Source organism: Limanda limanda, chromosome 7 (genome assembly GCF_963576545.1).
Source record: "Limanda limanda chromosome 7, fLimLim1.1, whole genome shotgun sequence".
NCBI lineage: Eukaryota > Metazoa > Chordata > Actinopteri > Pleuronectiformes > Pleuronectidae > Limanda > Limanda limanda.
This window is the reverse complement of record NC_083642.1, coordinates 6,852,731-6,871,473: the sequence shown is the minus strand read 5'-3', so window position 1 is coordinate 6,871,473 and position 18,743 is coordinate 6,852,731. Positions and strand designations below refer to the sequence as shown.

The 18,743-nt window shown below is 45.6% G+C and overlaps 1 protein-coding gene across 1 annotated transcript; it reads left to right on the top strand.

Annotated features, from left to right (window-relative positions):
- Positions 1-119: 119 nt before the first annotated feature.
- Positions 120-17,406, top strand: LOC133004660 (chitinase-3-like protein 2). Its single transcript, XM_061074133.1, has 12 exons — positions 120-217; positions 542-783; positions 14,417-14,525; positions 14,612-14,668; positions 14,995-15,160; positions 15,256-15,380; positions 15,476-15,599; positions 15,680-15,862; positions 16,275-16,391; positions 16,501-16,633; positions 16,767-16,848; positions 17,130-17,406. The coding sequence occupies exons 1-12, from the start codon at positions 120-122 to the stop codon at positions 17,404-17,406; spliced, it is 1,713 nt and encodes a 570-aa protein (XP_060930116.1).
- Positions 17,407-18,743: the final 1,337 nt, after the last annotated feature.

Sequence of the window (18,743 nt, the reverse complement as noted above, 5' to 3'; positions counted from 1 at the left end):
GTGACAGCGGGGCTGTTCCCAAATCCATCAGACCCAGGTTCTTTTTACAACTGTGGCCCTGATGGAGCGCACCTCCAGCACTGTCCAGCTGGATTGGTCTTCAAGAATAACCTCAAGAGATGCGACCATCCTTCTCCCACTACCATCACAACTACTCCAACTACCACAACCACAACTCCCACTACCACAACTCCCACTATAACAAATTGTCTTCAAGGTGCCTGTCATGGAAAGGAGGGACTGTTCCCCAATCCTTCAGACAAAACTACCTATTACGACTGTTCAGTACGAGAGCTCCTAAAGTGTCCAGAAGGAAAGGAATTCAAGAAAAAAACAAGCACCTGCGAAACAACTCCAACTTCTACAACCACAGCAATGACTCCCACTACCACAACTCCTGCTACCACAACAACTCCAACTACCACTACTCCACCTACTACGACCTCAACTCACACTACCACGACCACCACTCTAACTCCTATAACCACAACTTCTCTAACTACCACTGCTACAACTCTAATACCAACTCCCAAAACCACAGCAATGACTCCCACTACCCCAAAAACTACTCAAACTCCCATAACCAGAACCCCCTCTACAACTACCACAACCCCCACCACAACACCTCCAACTGCTACAACTACCATACCCATAGCTCCAATCACAACTACCACAACAACTACTCCAACTACCATGACCACAACGCCCACCACCACAACTACTACTCCAACCCCCACTACTTCCAGCAAAACTCCCACTACAACTCCTACTACTACAAGTCGTGTTCGAGGTGCCTGTAATGGACAGACGACGGGGCTGTTCCCCAATCCTTCAGACAAAACAACTTATTACGACTGTTCAGGACCAGTGCTTCTAAAGTGCCCAGATGGAAAGACATTCATGAAAAAAACTAGCACTTGCGAGACAACTACCACAGCCACAGCAATGACTCCCACTACCACAACTCCTACTTCTACAAGTCGTGTTCGAGGTGCCTGTAATGGGCACACGACGGGGCTGTTCCCCAATCCGTCAGACAAAACTACTTATTACGACTGTTCAGGACCAGTGCTCCTAAAGTGCCCAGACGGAAAGACATTCAAGAAAAAAACCAGCACTTGCGAGACAACTACCACAGCCACAGCAATGACTCCCACTACCACAACTCCTACTACTACAAGTCGTGTTAGAGGTGCCTGTAATGGACACACGACGGGGCTGTTCCCCAATCCGTCAGACAAAACTACTTATTACGACTGTTCAGGACCAGTGCTCCTAAAGTGCCCAGATGGAAAGACATTCAAGAAAAAAACCAGCACTTGCGAGACAACTACCACAGCCACAGCAATGACTCCCACTACCACAACTCCTCCTACTACAAGTCGTGTTAGAGGTGCCTGTAATGGACACACGACGGGGCTGTTCCCCAATCCGTCAGACAAAACTACTTATTACGACTGTTCAGGACCAGTGCTCCTAAAGTGCCCAGATGGAAAGACATTCAAGAAAAAAACCAGCACTTGCGAGACAACTACGACAGCCACAGCAATGACTCCCACTACCACAACTCCTACTACTACAAGTCGTGTTAGAGGTGCCTGTAATGGACACACGACGGGGCTGTTCCCCAATCCGTCAGACAAAACTACTTATTACGACTGTTCAGGACCAGTGCTCCTAAAGTGCCCAGACGGAAAGACATTCAAGAAAAAAACCAGCACTTGCGAGACAACTACCACAGCCACAGCAATGACTCCCACTACCACAACTCCTACTACTACAAGTCGTGTTAGAGGTGCCTGTAATGGACACACGAAGGGGCTGTTCCCCAATCCGTCAGACAAAACTACTTATTACGACTGTTCAGGACCAGTGCTCCTAAAGTGCCCAGACGGAAAGACATTCAAGAAAAAAACCAGCACTTGCGAGACAACTACCACAGCCACAGCAATGACTCCCACTACCACAACTCCTACTACTACAAGTCGTGTTAGAGGTGCCTGTAATGGACACACGACGGGGCTGTTCCCCAATCCGTCAGACAAAACTACTTATTACGACTGTTCAGGACCAGTGCTCCTAAAGTGCCCAGACGGAAAGACATTCAAGAAAAAAACCAGCACTTGCGAGACAACTACCACAGCCACAGCAATGACTCCCACTACCACAAATCCTACTACTACAATTCGTGTTAGAGGTGCCTGTAATGGACACACGACGGGGCTGTTCCCCAATCCGTCAGACAAAACTACTTATTACGACTGTTCAGGACCAGTGCTCCTAAAGTGCCCAGACGGAAAGACATTCAAGAAAAAAACGAGCACTTGCGAGACAACTACCACAGCCACAGCAATGACTCCCACTACCACAACTCCTACTACTACAAGTCGTGTTAGAGGTGCCTGTAATGGACACACGACGGGGCTGTTCCCCAATCCCTCAGACAAAACTACTTATTACGACTGTTCAGGACCAGTGCTCCTAAAGTGCCCAGACGAAAAGACATTCAAGAAAAAAACCAGCACTTGCGAGACAACTACCATAGCCACAGCAATGACTCCCACTACCACAACTCCTACTACTACAAGTCGTGTTAGAGGTGCCTGTAATGGACACACGACGGGGCTGTTCCCCAATCCGTCAGACAAAACTACTTATTACGACTGTTCAGGACCAGTGCTCCTAAAGTGCCCAGACGGAAAGACATTCAAGAAAAAAACCAGCACTTGCGAGACAACTACCACAGCCACAGCAATGACTCCCACTACCACAACTCCTACTACTACAAGTCGTGTTAGAGGTGCCTGTAATGGACACACGACGGGGCTGTTCCCCAATCCGTCAGACAAAACTACTTATTACGACTGTTCAGGACCAGTGCTCCTAAAGTGCCCAGACGGAAAGACATTCAAGAAAAAAACCAGCACTTGCGAGACAACTACCACAGCCACAGCAATGACTCCCACTACCACAACTCCTACTACTACAAGTCGTGTTAGAGGTGCCTGTAATGGACACACGACGGGGCTGTTCCCCAATCCGTCAGACAAAACTACTTATTACGACTGTTCAGGACCAGTGCTCCTAAAGTGCCCAGACGGAAAGACATTCAAGAAAAAAACCAGCACTTGCGAGACAACTACCACAGCCACAGCAATGACTCCCACTACCACAACTCCTACTACTACAAGTCGTGTTAGAGGTGCCTGTAATGGACACACGAAGGGGCTGTTCCCCAATCCGTCAGACAAAACTACTTATTACGACTGTTCAGGACCAGTGCTCCTAAAGTGCCCAGACGGAAAGACATTCAAGAAAAAAACCAGCACTTGCGAGACAACTACCACAGCCACAGCAATGACTCCCACTACCACAACTCCTACTACTACAAGTCGTGTTAGAGGTGCCTGTAATGGACACACGACGGGGCTGTTCCCCAATCCGTCAGACAAAACTACTTATTACGACTGTTCAGGACCAGTGCTCCTAAAGTGCCCAGACGGAAAGACATTCAAGAAAAAAACCAGCACTTGCGAGACAACTACCACAGCCACAGCAATGACTCCCACTACCACAAATCCTACTACTACAATTCGTGTTAGAGGTGCCTGTAATGGACACACGACGGGGCTGTTCCCCAATCCGTCAGACAAAACTACTTATTACGACTGTTCAGGACCAGTGCTCCTAAAGTGCCCAGACGGAAAGACATTCAAGAAAAAAACGAGCACTTGCGAGACAACTACCACAGCCACAGCAATGACTCCCACTACCACAACTCCTACTACTACAAGTCGTGTTAGAGGTGCCTGTAATGGACACACGACGGGGCTGTTCCCCAATCCGTCAGACAAAACTACTTATTACGACTGTTCAGGACCAGTGCTCCTAAAGTGCCCAGATGGAAAGACATTCAAGAAAAAAACCAGCACTTGCGAGACAACTACCACAGCCACAGCAATGACTCCCACTACCACAGCTCCTCCTACTACAAGTCGTGTTAGAGGTGCCTGTAATGGACAGACAACAGGGCTGTTCCCCAATCCCTCAGACAAAACTACTTATTACGACTGTTCAGGACCAGTGCTCCTAAAGTGCCCAGACGGAAAGACATTCAAGAAAAAAACCAGCACTTGCGAGACAACTACCACAGCCACAGCAATGACTCCTACTACCACAACTCCTACTACTACAAGTCGTGTTAGAGGTGCCTGTAATGGACACACGACGGGGCTGTTCCCCAATCCGTCAGACAAAACTACTTATTACGACTGTTCAGGATCAGTGCTCCTAAAGTGCCCAGATGGAAAGACATTCAAGAAAAAAAACAGCACTTGCGAGACAACTACCACAGCCACAGCAATGACTCCCACTACCACAACTCCTACTACTACAAGTCGTGTTAGAGGTGCCTGTAATGGACACACGACGGGGCTGTTCCCCAATCCGTCAGACAAAACTACTTATTACGACTGTTCAGGACCAGTGCTCCTAAAGTGCCCAGACGGAAAGACATTCAAGAAAAAAACCAGCACTTGCGAGACAACTACCACAGCCACAGCAATGACTCCCACTACCACAACTCCTACTACTACAAGTCGTGTTAGAGGTGCCTGTAATGGACACACGACGGGGCTGTTCCCCAATCCGTCAGACAAAACTACTTATTACGACTGTTCAGGGCCAGTGCTCCTAAAGTGCCCAGACGGAAAGACATTCAAGAAAAAAACCAGCACTTGCGAGACAACTACCACAGCCACAGCAATGACTCCCACTACCACAAATCCTACTACTACAATTCGTGTTAGAGGTGCCTGTAATGGACACACGACGGGGCTGTTCCCCAATCCGTCAGACAAAACTACTTATTACGACTGTTCAGGACCAGTGCTCCTAAAATGCCCAGACAGAAAGACATTCAAGAAAAAAACGAGCACTTGCGAGACAACTACCACAGCCACAGCAATGACTCCCACTACCACAACTCCTACTACTACAAGTCGTGTTAGAGGTGCCTGTAATGGACACACGACGGGGCTGTTCCCCAATCCGTCAGACAAAACTACTTATTACGACTGTTCAGGACCAGTGCTCCTAAAGTGCCCAGATGGAAAGACATTCAAGAAAAAAACCAGCACTTGCGAGACAACTACCACAGCCACAGCAATGACTCCCACTACCACAGCTCCTCCTACTACAAGTCGTGTTAGAGGTGCCTGTAATGGACAGACAACAGGGCTGTTCCCCAATCCCTCAGACAAAACTACTTATTACGACTGTTCAGGACCAGTGCTCCTAAAGTGCCCAGACGGAAAGACATTCAAGAAAAAAACCAGCACTTGCGAGACAACTACCACAGCCACAGCAATGACTCCTACTACCACAACTCCTACTACTACAAGTCGTGTTAGAGGTGCCTGTAATGGACACACGACGGGGCTGTTCCCCAATCCGTCAGACAAAACTACTTATTACGACTGTTCAGGATCAGTGCTCCTAAAGTGCCCAGATGGAAAGACATTCAAGAAAAAAAACAGCACTTGCGAGACAACTACCACAGCCACAGCAATGACTCCCACTACCACAACTCCTACTACTACAAGTCGTGTTAGAGGTGCCTGTAATGGACACACGACGGGGCTGTTCCCCAATCCGTCAGACAAAACTACTTATTACGACTGTTCAGGACCAGTGCTCCTAAAGTGCCCAGACGGAAAGACATTCAAGAAAAAAACCAGCACTTGCGAGACAACTACCACAGCCACAGCAATGACTCCCACTACCACAACTCCTACTACTACAAGTCGTGTTAGAGGTGCCTGTAATGGACACACGACGGGGCTGTTCCCCAATCCGTCAGACAAAACTACTTATTACGACTGTTCAGGGCCAGTGCTCCTAAAGTGCCCAGACGGAAAGACATTCAAGAAAAAAACCAGCACTTGCGAGACAACTACCACAGCCACAGCAATGACTCCCACTACCACAACTCCTACTACTACAAGTCGTGTTAGAGGTGCCTGTAATGGACAGACGAAGGGGCTGTTCCCCAATCCGTCAGACAAAACTACTTATTACGACTGTTCAGGACCAGTGCTCCTAAAGTGCCCAGACGGAAAGACATTCAAGAAAAAAACCAGCACTTGCGAGACAACTACCACAGCCACAGCCACAGCAATGACTCCCACTACCACAACTCCTACTACTACAAGTCGTGTTAGAGGTGCCTGTAATGGACACACGACGGGGCTGTTCCCCAATCCGTCAGACAAAACTACTTATTACGACTGTTCAGGACCAGTGCTCCTAAAGTGCCCAGACGGAAAGACATTCAAGAAAAAAACGAGCACTTGCGAGACAACTACCACAGCCACAGCAATGACTCCCACTACCACAACTCCTACTACTACAAGTCGTGTTAGAGGTGCCTGTAATGGACAGACAACAGGGCTGTTCCCCAATCCCTCAGACAAAACTACTTATTACGACTGTTCAGGACCAGTGCTCCTAAAGTGCCCAGACGGAAAGACATTCAAGAAAAAAACCAGCACTTGCGAGACAACTACCACAGCCACAGCAATGACTCCCACTACCACAACTCCTACTACTACAAGTCGTGTTAGAGGTGCCTGTAATGGACACACGACGGGGCTGTTCCCCAATCCGTCAGACAAAACTACTTATTACGACTGTTCAGGACCAGTGCTCCTAAAGTGCCCAGATGGAAAGACATTCAAGAAAAAAAACAGCACTTGCGAGACAACTACCACAGCCACAGCAATGACTCCCACTACCACAACTCCTACTACTACAATTCGTGTTAGAGGTGCCTGTAATGGACACACGACGGGACTGGTCCCCAATCCGTCAGACAAAACTACTTATTACGACTGTTCAGGACCAGTGCTCCTAAAGTGCCCAGACGGAAAGACATTCAAGAAAAAAACCAGCACTTGCGAGACAACTACCACAGCCACAGCAATGACTCCCACTACCACAACTCCTACTACTACAAGTCGTGTTAGAGGTGCCTGTAATGGACACACGACGGGGCTGTTCCCCAATCCGTCAGACAAAACTACTTATTACGACTGTTCAGGACCAGTGCTCCTAAAGTGCCCAGACGGAAAGACATTCAAGAAAAAAACCAGCACTTGCGAGACAACTACCACAGCCACAGCAATGACTCCCACTACCACAAATCCTACTACTACAATTCGTGTTAGAGGTGCCTGTAATGGACACACGACGGGGCTGTTCCCCAATCCGTCAGACAAAACTACTTATTACGACTGTTCAGGACCAGTGCTCCTAAAGTGCCCAGACGGAAAGACATTCAAGAAAAAAACGAGCACTTGCGAGACAACTACCACAGCCACAGCAATGACTCCCACTACCACAACTCCTACTACTACAAGTCGTGTTAGAGGTGCCTGTAATGGACACACGACGGGGCTGTTCCCCAATCCGTCAGACAAAACTACTTATTACGACTGTTCAGGACCAGTGCTCCTAAAGTGCCCAGATGGAAAGACATTCAAGAAAAAAACCAGCACTTGCGAGACAACTACCACAGCCACAGCAATGACTCCCACTACCACAGCTCCTCCTACTACAAGTCGTGTTAGAGGTGCCTGTAATGGACAGACAACAGGGCTGTTCCCCAATCCCTCAGACAAAACTACTTATTACGACTGTTCAGGACCAGTGCTCCTAAAGTGCCCAGACGGAAAGACATTCAAGAAAAAAACCAGCACTTGCGAGACAACTACCACAGCCACAGCAATGACTCCTACTACCACAACTCCTACTACTACAAGTCGTGTTAGAGGTGCCTGTAATGGACACACGACGGGGCTGTTCCCCAATCCGTCAGACAAAACTACTTATTACGACTGTTCAGGACCAGTGCTCCTAAAGTGCCCAGATGGAAAGACATTCAAGAAAAAAAACAGCACTTGCGAGACAACTACCACAGCCACAGCAATGACTCCCACTACCACAACTCCTACTACTACAATTCGTGTTAGAGGTGCCTGTAATGGACACACGACGGGACTGGTCCCCAATCCGTCAGACAAAACTACTTATTACGACTGTTCAGGACCAGTGCTCCTAAAGTGCCCAGACGGAAAGACATTCAAGAAAAAAACCAGCACTTGCGAGACAACTACCACAGCCACAGCAATGACTCCCACTACCACAACTCCTACTACTACAAGTCGTGTTAGAGGTGCCTGTAATGGACACACGACGGGGCTGTTCCCCAATCCGTCAGACAAAACTACTTATTACGACTGTTCAGGACCAGTGCTCCTAAAGTGCCCAGACGGAAAGACATTCAAGAAAAAAACCAGCACTTGCGAGACAACTACCACAGCCACAGCAATGACTCCCACTACCACAACTCCTACTACTACAAGTCGTGTTAGAGGTGCCTGTAATGGACACACGACGGGGCTGTTCCCCAATCCGTCAGACAAAACTACTTATTACGACTGTTCAGGACCAGTGCTCCTAAAGTGCCCAGACGGAAAGACATTCAAGAAAAAAACCAGCACTTGCGAGACAACTACCACAGCCACAGCAATGACTCCCACTACCACAACTCCTACTACTACAAGTCGTGTTAGAGGTGCCTGTAATGGACACACGAAGGGGCTGTTCCCCAATCCGTCAGACAAAACTACTTATTACGACTGTTCAGGACCAGTGCTCCTAAAGTGCCCAGACGGAAAGACATTCAAGAAAAAAACCAGCACTTGCGAGACAACTACCACAGCCACAGCCACAGCAATGACTCCCACTACCACAACTCCTACTACTACAAGTCGTGTTAGAGGTGCCTGTAATGGACACACGACGGGGCTGTTCCCCAATCCGTCAGACAAAACTACTTATTACGACTGTTCAGGACCAGTGCTCCTAAAGTGCCCAGACGGAAAGACATTCAAGAAAAAAACGAGCACTTGCGAGACAACTACCACAGCCACAGCAATGACTCCCACTACCACAACTCCTACTACTACAAGTCGTGTTAGAGGTGCCTGTAATGGACAGACAACAGGGCTGTTCCCCAATCCCTCAGACAAAACTACTTATTACGACTGTTCAGGACCAGTGCTCCTAAAGTGCCCAGACGGAAAGACATTCAAGAAAAAAACCAGCACTTGCGAGACAACTACCACAGCCACAGCAATGACTCCCACTACCACAACTCCTACTACTACAAGTCGTGTTAGAGGTGCCTGTAATGGACACACGACGGGGCTGTTCCCCAATCCGTCAGACAAAACTACTTATTACGACTGTTCAGGACCAGTGCTCCTAAAGTGCCCAGATGGAAAGACATTCAAGAAAAAAAACAGCACTTGCGAGACAACTACCACAGCCACAGCAATGACTCCCACTACCACAACTCCTACTACTACAATTCGTGTTAGAGGTGCCTGTAATGGACACACGACGGGACTGGTCCCCAATCCGTCAGACAAAACTACTTATTACGACTGTTCAGGACCAGTGCTCCTAAAGTGCCCAGACGGAAAGACATTCAAGAAAAAAACCAGCACTTGTGAGACAACTACCACAGCCACAGCAATGACTCCCACTACCACAACTCCTACTACTACAAGTCGTGTTAGAGGTGCCTGTAATGGACACACGACGGGGCTGTTCCCCAATCCGTCAGACAAAACTACTTATTACGACTGTTCAGGACCAGTGCTCCTAAAGTGCCCAGACGGAAAGACATTCAAGAAAAAAACCAGCACTTGCGAGACAACTACCACAGCCACAGCAATGACTCCCACTACCACAACTCCTACTACTACAAGTCGTGTTAGAGGTGCCTGTAATGGACACACGACGGGGCTGTTCCCCAATCCGTCAGACAAAACTACTTATTACGACTGTTCAGGACCAGTGCTCCTAAAGTGCCCAGACGGAAAGACATTCAAGAAAAAAACCAGCACTTGCGAGACAACTACCACAGCCACAGCAATGACTCCCACTACCACAACTCCTACTACTACAAGTCGTGTTCGAGGTGCCTGTAATGGACACACGACGGGACTGGTCCCCAATCCGTCAGACAAAACTACTTATTACGACTGTTCAGGACCAGTGCTCCTAAAGTGCCCAGACGGAAAGACATTCAAGAAAAAAACCAGCACTTGCGAGACAACTACCACAGCCACAGCAATGACTCCCACTACCACAACTCCTACTACTACAAGTCGTGTTAGAGGTGCCTGTAATGGACACACGACGGGGCTGTTCCCCAATCCGTCAGACAAAACTACTTATTACGACTGTTCAGGACCAGTGCTCCTAAAGTGCCCAGACGGAAAGACATTCAAGAAAAAAACCAGCACTTGCGAGACAACTACCACAGCCACAGCAATGACTCCCACTACCACAACTCCTACTACTACAAGTCGTGTTAGAGGTGCCTGTAATGGACACACGACGGGGCTGTTCCCCAATCCGTCAGACAAAACTACTTATTACGACTGTTCAGGACCAGTGCTCCTAAAGTGCCCAGACGGAAAGACATTCAAGAAAAAAACCAGCACTTGCGAGACAACTACCACAGCCACAGCAATGACTCCCACTACCACAACTCCTACTACTACAAGTCGTGTTAGAGGTGCCTGTAATGGACACACGAAGGGGCTGTTCCCCAATCCGTCAGACAAAACTACTTATTACGACTGTTCAGGACCAGTGCTCCTAAAGTGCCCAGACGGAAAGACATTCAAGAAAAAAACCAGCACTTGCGAGACAACTACCACAGCCACAGCCACAGCAATGACTCCCACTACCACAACTCCTACTACTACAAGTCGTGTTAGAGGTGCCTGTAATGGACACACGACGGGGCTGTTCCCCAATCCGTCAGACAAAACTACTTATTACGACTGTTCAGGACCAGTGCTCCTAAAGTGCCCAGACGGAAAGACATTCAAGAAAAAAACGAGCACTTGCGAGACAACTACCACAGCCACAGCAATGACTCCCACTACCACAACTCCTACTACTACAAGTCGTGTTAGAGGTGCCTGTAATGGACAGACAACAGGGCTGTTCCCCAATCCCTCAGACAAAACTACTTATTACGACTGTTCAGGACCAGTGCTCCTAAAGTGCCCAGACGGAAAGACATTCAAGAAAAAAACCAGCACTTGCGAGACAACTACCACAGCCACAGCAATGACTCCCACTACCACAACTCCTACTACTACAAGTCGTGTTAGAGGTGCCTGTAATGGACACACGACGGGACTGGTCCCCAATCCGTCAGACAAAACTACTTATTACGACTGTTCAGGACCAGTGCTCCTAAAGTGCCCAGACGGAAAGACATTCAAGAAAAAAACCAGCACTTGCGAGACAACTACCACAGCCACAGCAATGACTCCCACTACCACAACTCCTACTACTACAAGTCGTGTTAGAGGTGCCTGTAATGGACACACGACGGGGCTGTTCCCCAATCCGTCAGACAAAACTACTTATTACGACTGTTCAGGACCAGTGCTCCTAAAGTGCCCAGACGGAAAGACATTCAAGAAAAAAACCAGCACTTGCGAGACAACTACCACAGCCACAGCAATGACTCCCACTACCACAACTCCTACTACTACAAGTCGTGTTCGAGGTGCCTGTAATGGACAGACAACGGGGCTGTTCCCCAATCCCTCAGACAAGACTACTTATTACGACTGTTCAGGACCAGTGCTCCTAAAGTGCCCAGATGGAAAGACATTCAAGAAAAAAACCAGCACTTGCGAGACAACTACCACAGCCACAGCAATGACTCCCACTACCACAACTCCTCCTACTACAAGTCGTGTTAGAGGTGCCTGTAATGGACAGACAACGGGGCTTTTCCCCAATCCCTCAGACAAAACAACTTATTACGACTGTTCAGGACCAGTGCTCCTAAAGTGCCCAGATGGAAAGACATTCAAGAAAAAAACCAGCACTTGCGAGACAACTACCACAGCCACAGCAATGACTCCCACTACCACAACTCCTACTTCTACAAGTCGCGTTCGAGGTGCCTGTAATGGACAGACAACGGGGCTGTTCCCCAATCCCTCAGACAAAACTACTTATTACGACTGTTCAGGACCAGTGCTCCTAAAGTGCCCAGATGGAAAGACATTCAAGAAAAAAACCAGCACTTGCGAGACAACTACCACAGCCACAGCAATGACTCCCACTACCACAACTCCTACTACTACAAGTCGTGTTAGAGGTGCCTGTAATGGACACACGACGGGGCTGTTCCCCAATCCGTCAGACAAAACTACTTATTACGACTGTTCAGGACCAGTGCTCCTAAAGTGCCCAGACGGAAAGACATTCAAGAAAAAAACCAGCACTTGCGAGACAACTACCACAGCCACAGCAATGACTCCCACTACCACAACTCCTACTACTACAAGTCGTGTTAGAGGTGCCTGTAATGGACACACGACGGGGCTGTTCCCCAATCCGTCAGACAAAACTACTTATTACGACTGTTCAGGACCAGTGCTCCTAAAGTGCCCAGACGGAAAGACATTCAAGAAAAAAACCAGCACTTGCGAGACAACTACCACAGCCACAGCAATGACTCCCACTACCACAACTCCTCCTACTACAAGTCGTGTTAGAGGTGCCTGTAATGGACAGACAACAGGGCTGTTCCCCAATCCCTCAGACAAAACTACTTATTACGACTGTTCAGGACCAGTGCTCCTAAAGTGCCCAGATGGAAAGACATTCAAGAAAAAAATCAGCACTTGCGAGACAACTACCACAGCCACAGCAATGACTCCCACTACCACAACTCCTACTTCTACAAGTCGCGTTCGAGGTGCCTGTAATGGACAGACAACGGGGCTGTTCCCCAATCCCTCAGACAAAACTACTTATTACGACTGTTCAGGACCAGTGCTCCTAAAGTGCCCAGATGGAAAGACATTCAAGAAAAAAACCAGCACTTGCGAGACAACTACCACAGCCACAGCAATGACTCCCACTACCACAACTCCTACTACTACAAGTCGTGTTAGAGGTGCCTGTAATGGACACACGACGGGGCTGTTCCCCAATCCGTCAGACAAAACTACTTATTACGACTGTTCAGGACCAGTGCTCCTAAAGTGCCCAGATGGAAAGACATTCAAGAAAAAAACCAGCACTTGCGAGACAACTACCACAGCCACAGCAATGACTCCCACTACCACAACTCCTCCTACTACAAGTCGTGTTAGAGGTGCCTGTAATGGACAGACAACAGGGCTGTTCCCCAATCCCTCAGACAAAACTACTTATTACGACTGTTCAGGACCAGTGCTCCTAAAGTGCCCAGATGGAAAGACATTCAAGAAAAAAACCAGCACTTGCGAGACAACTACCACAGCCACAGCAATGACTCCCACTACCACACCTCCTACTTCTACAAGTCGTTTTCGAGGTGCCTGTAATGGACAGACAACAGGGCTGTTCCCCAATCCCTCAGACAAAACTACTTATTACGACTGTTCAGGACCAGTGCTCCTAAAGTGCCCAGATGGAAAGACATTCAAGAAAAAAACCAGCACTTGCGAGACAACTACCACAGCCACAGCAATGACTCCCACTACCACAACTCCTACTACTACAAGTCGTGTGAGAGGTGCCTGTAATGGACACACGACGGGGCTGTTCCCCAATCCGTCAGACAAAACTACTTATTACGACTGTTCAGGACCAGTGCTCCTAAAGTGCCCAGATGGAAAGACATTCAAGAAAAAAGACAGCAAATGCAAATAACCTTAGTTGCAGGTTATATTTTAATATTAGTCCTTATCAACTGAAGTAGTCACTATTACAAATTCGTAAATAACTACAATTTCTTATGCTCATTCAGTTGCTTGTTGTCAGCCTCACTAATCTACACATAATTAAAAACACAATTTATACTTCATCATTAATATTATAGACGAAACTATGAACCTTTACAGATTTATTTCCATAATCTCCCTTCACCAATCAAATCTTCTCTAATCCATGTATGTTTAATAAAAATATTAAGTCTTTTTAACATATCATACGAACAAATGTACTTTGTCATTACAACCGTTGTCCTGATACTATCCATAAATCAAACATGCATGTAAGTTTTGGTCTCCTTTCCTTTATCATTTATCTAACTTCATTTGCTTAATTATATGGTTGATGCATACTGTATGTTGTGTAGGTGTATCTGACCCTATTGCATGGATGTGTTAAATTTGGTCTTTGTTTAGCCCTCAACTGACCAGATTTGTCTTATATGGTGACACAATGGTTGTGTAAGAAATAATACAATATTGAGAGCTCAACTATGATAACTTTTAATCAATACTAATCAATAAATAAATCAATCATGGGTAAAAATGTACCCATCTGATCTACGCCTTCTCTGACATCAATGAATTCAATGAGCTGGTCCCCACTAGAAGAGCAGACATTGTCCGCTACCAGTTGCTTAATGGGCTCAAAACCAGGTTAAAACTTTTAGCTTGTTCATATTTTTTAAATCAGGTAAAAAAAATATTTTTCCAATAACTAATTAAATGTTATGCTCCCACAGAAATCCTTCACTCAAAACCCTGTTGGCTGTTGGTGGCCCCACCTTTAACAGAGAAAAGTGAGATTTACTTATATAGATACACAAGTGTAAGCAGCACTAAAGTATGTTGGTATTTGTAATGCTATGTCCATTAATGTTTAGTTTTTTGTGAACTGCACATCCAGCATAATACATGGTTTAAATGAAGCAGCACATATGGTTTGTGCCAAACCACTGCTGCGAATGCAAACTGGGAGCAATGATCATTTAATAAGCTTTACATTTTCAAATGACTCTTACTTGTGTCCTGCTTTATTATTATTTTATTATAGCCCACTAAAGATGGTAATAACTCCATATTATAATTAAGTGGATATTGACAGCACCGTGTAAAATATTTTCAGATTCACTACGATGGTGTCAACTACACAGAAGAGAACAACGTTCATCCAGTCTGCTGTCGCACTACTGAGATTATTTCAGTTTGATGGGTTAAACCTGGACTGGATGTACCCTGTGGGAGCAGGAGGCGACCCAGACAACAAGCAGAAATTTACACTGTTGTGCAAGGTCAGACCCTTTCCTCTGGAACTCAAAGAAATATGCCATAGGTTCTGTTTTTATAGGATGTGACTGAACTATGTATTTTTGTTGTTGTTGAGTAGGAGCTCAATGCTGCCTTTGAGACTGAAGGGAACGAACATAACCGTGACCGATTAATCCTCACAGCAAGTGTCTCTGCTGAGAGAGAGGTCATTGATGCCAGTTATGAAGTCAAAAAGATTATCAAGTAAACTAATCTTTTATTTCATAAATATTTACATTACACCGATGGTTACATGTCAAAGCACTTTGGTCAACATGACTTCCTCTGCATTCTAACAGGGACCTGGACTTCCTCAATGTGCTGACGTTTGACTTTCATGGCCCCTGTGAAAATGTCACAGGACATCACAGTCCCTTATTCAGGGGATCCCACGATACTGGAGACAAAATCTACTATAATACTGTAAATACCATGATTCATACATAGATTGTCTGAACCCCTATATATGAAACGATGCACTCTAATCTTTATCAACACTTTAGGACTCTGCCATGCAGTATTGGTTGGACAAGGGAGCACCTGCACAATTGCTTAATTTGGGACTAGCTGCATATGGGCGAGCTTTTTCCCTCTCCTCTGCATCCAGTGATGTTGGAGCTCCAGCCAGCGGCGCTGGTAAAAAAGGCTGCTACACTGGTGAAGAAGGATTCTGGGCCTATTATGAGGTATAATTATATTAATATGAGCTGTGAATGTAAGTAATTTATATTATTATATATTAGTGTTTATTGTAGAATAAAGGTGGGATCAGTCCAAGCATGAACCAACCTTTACATACAGTAGAGTTACAGCTACACAGGTTGAAAGTGTTTCAAATAATCCTTGTGATGAACCAAGAATCAAAAATTGAGGACAAACCAATTCTCACTGTTCCAGCCATGGGTTGCACTTTACTATGTTGCAAAATTAGAGCACTAGCATCAGCTGCCTTACTCAGTTAGTTCTGTCCATTGCCCAGTGATTCCAAAAGCAGGCCGATAACGTGAGGTTCAATTTTGCGTTATGTTTGGTCTGAACTCTCCATAAAGGTATGAACTCTATTTCTATCTATATGTGAAATGTGATGCTTCTTTTCAGACTTGCCTTTATACTAAAGGGGCTACAGTCCACTGGATTGCTGATCAGAAAGTTCCATATGCCATCACAGAAAACCAGTGGGTTGGATTTGATGACACACTCAGCATTAGTACAAAGGTAACCATCTGTTAAATTTAGTTAAAACAATGAAAACGACTCAGAACTCTGTTGTACGTATTCTGTGTTTTGTTAACATACAGAAGTATTTTCCTCGTCATCCTCTCAGGTCAGTTACCTAAAAGCAAAAAGCTTTGGAGGAGCCTTTGTTTGGTCTCTGGACCTGGATGACTTCAGTGGAAAGTTTTGTAAACAGAGCAAAAGTCCCTTCATTAGCCACCTGAATTCTCTCCTGGTTCAATGTAAGACATTTTAAAAAGTGTATGTATTGAGGTAGTGATTTTGATTATTGATTTATATAAACGACTTTATCAGCTTTTATTGACTTGATTTTTTCGTAGTAAATTTGTTTGCTGTTTCTGTTTCGTGCAAAAGGTCCCTGTTATGGAGTGACAGCCGGGCTGGTTCCCAATCCCTCGGACAAAGGTTCTTTTTTCAACTGTGGCCCTGATGGAGCGCAACTCCAAAAGTGTCCAGATGGATTGGAATTCAAGAAAAGCTGTCAACGCTGCGAGAATCCTTCTCCCACTACCACAACTCCCACCTCAACAACTTCTACTACTATGAATTGTATTCATGGTGCCTGTAATGGACAGACAACGGGGCTGTTCCCCAATCCCTTAGACATAACTAGTTATTATGACTGTGCAGGACCAGTGCTCATACAGTGTCCAGAAGGAAAGGAATTCAAGAAAGAAACTAGCACCTGCGAAACAACTCCGACTACTACATCCACAGCTCCCCCCACCACAACTCTTACAACCACTACTCCCACAACCACTACCACCACATCTACTCCAACTACTGCAACCACAACTACTCCGACTACCACCAGAACTACTCCATCTACCATGACCACAACTCCAACAACTACTCCAGCTACGACAACCACAGCTCCCGCCACCACAACTCCCACAACCCCAACTACTACAACCACAACTCCCAGTACCACCACAACTACTCCAACTACCACAACTCCAACTCCCACAACTCCTACCACCACAACTCCTACTGATATAAATATAGGTAATGTTGCCTGTAATGGAGCGACATCAGGGCATTATCCCCATCCCTCAGACCCAACTCTTTATTACAACTGTGGCCATGATGGAGCGCACCTCCAACACTGTCCAGGTGGATTGGTCTACAGGCATGACCTCAACAGATGTGACTACGCGTAGGTTATATGAGTACAATTTCTTATGATCATTCAGGGGAGCTCATTCAGTTGTTTGTTTTCAGCCTCACTAAGCTCCACATAATTTGAAAACAGAATTTATACTTCATTAACATATCATTAACATTATAGATGAAAGTACAAACATTTACAGATGTATTTCCATAATCCCCTTCTCACCAATCAAATGTCCTATGATCCATGTATGTTTAATATACATTATTTATTTTTAATTATTTACATGTCATACAAACAACTGTATGTGTGTTTTTGTCTCCTTTCCTTAATCATTTATCTAACTTAATTTGCTTCATTATATGGTTGATGCATACACACTGTCTGCTGTGTAGGTGTATCTAACCCTATTGCATGGATATGTTAATATTGGTCTTTGTTTAGCCCTCAACTGAACAGATTTGTCTTATATGGTGATACAATGGTTGTGTATAAAATAATTCTATATTGTGAGCTCAACTATGATACATTTTTAATCAATACTGCTCAATAAATAATTCAATCATGGGTGAAAAATGAAGGTTTCTCACATTTTGTTTAGTTTTTATCGAAGTTTGATCATTGGTTGGTTGTTATTTGTCTGCCAGATTCTTATGAGATAAAAGGGACCGTGGGAAAGAAGACCCTTCACTAAATTCCATTAAACAATTCCCATATCACAATCTCTCTCTCTAATCTCTTCTTTTGCTTGTCTTATCACAGATATACAGTGGTGGAGGAAGTGCTGAAGTTTAGTACTTAAGTAAAAGTACAAGTACACAGGAAAATATATACTTAAGTAAAAGTACTACATCAACAATCCTACTTAAGTAAAGGTAAAAAGTACTTGCTTTTAAATTTACTTTAAGTATTAAAAGTAAAAATACTCACACAATGGGTTGTCTCTCAATGTCTAGGCTGTGCCATTTTGATAAAGAATGCAGATATAGCTACTGGTAATACTCATGCCTCTACAGATGTCACTACTAGTAATAATTATAAGCAGTTGAATGTTTTTTCAGCAAAACAGGCAAGGTTGTAGTGCTGCTGCCAAACGCGCTGTTGCAGGTATGGCCTGCCCCTTTGAGGAACGGGCCCAGAGAGTGACGTAGTGCTCCTCGGTAACTTGCGCAAGAAGTGTGGGAATACGAGAAGTGAACGACCACCTAGAGGTGATGAGA

Coding starts and splice junctions, on each gene's coding strand:
- LOC133004660 (XM_061074133.1), top strand. CDS start 120: ATGCGACCATCCTTCTCCCACTACCATCACAACTACTCCAACTACCAC. Junction 218..541: donor TATAACAAATTGTCTTCAAG/GTGCCTGTCATG, acceptor CCAAAACCACAG/CAATGACTCCCACTACCCCA. Junction 16,849..17,129: donor AACTGTGGCCCTGATGGAGC/GCAACTCCAAAA, acceptor CTACATCCACAG/CTCCCCCCACCACAACTCTT.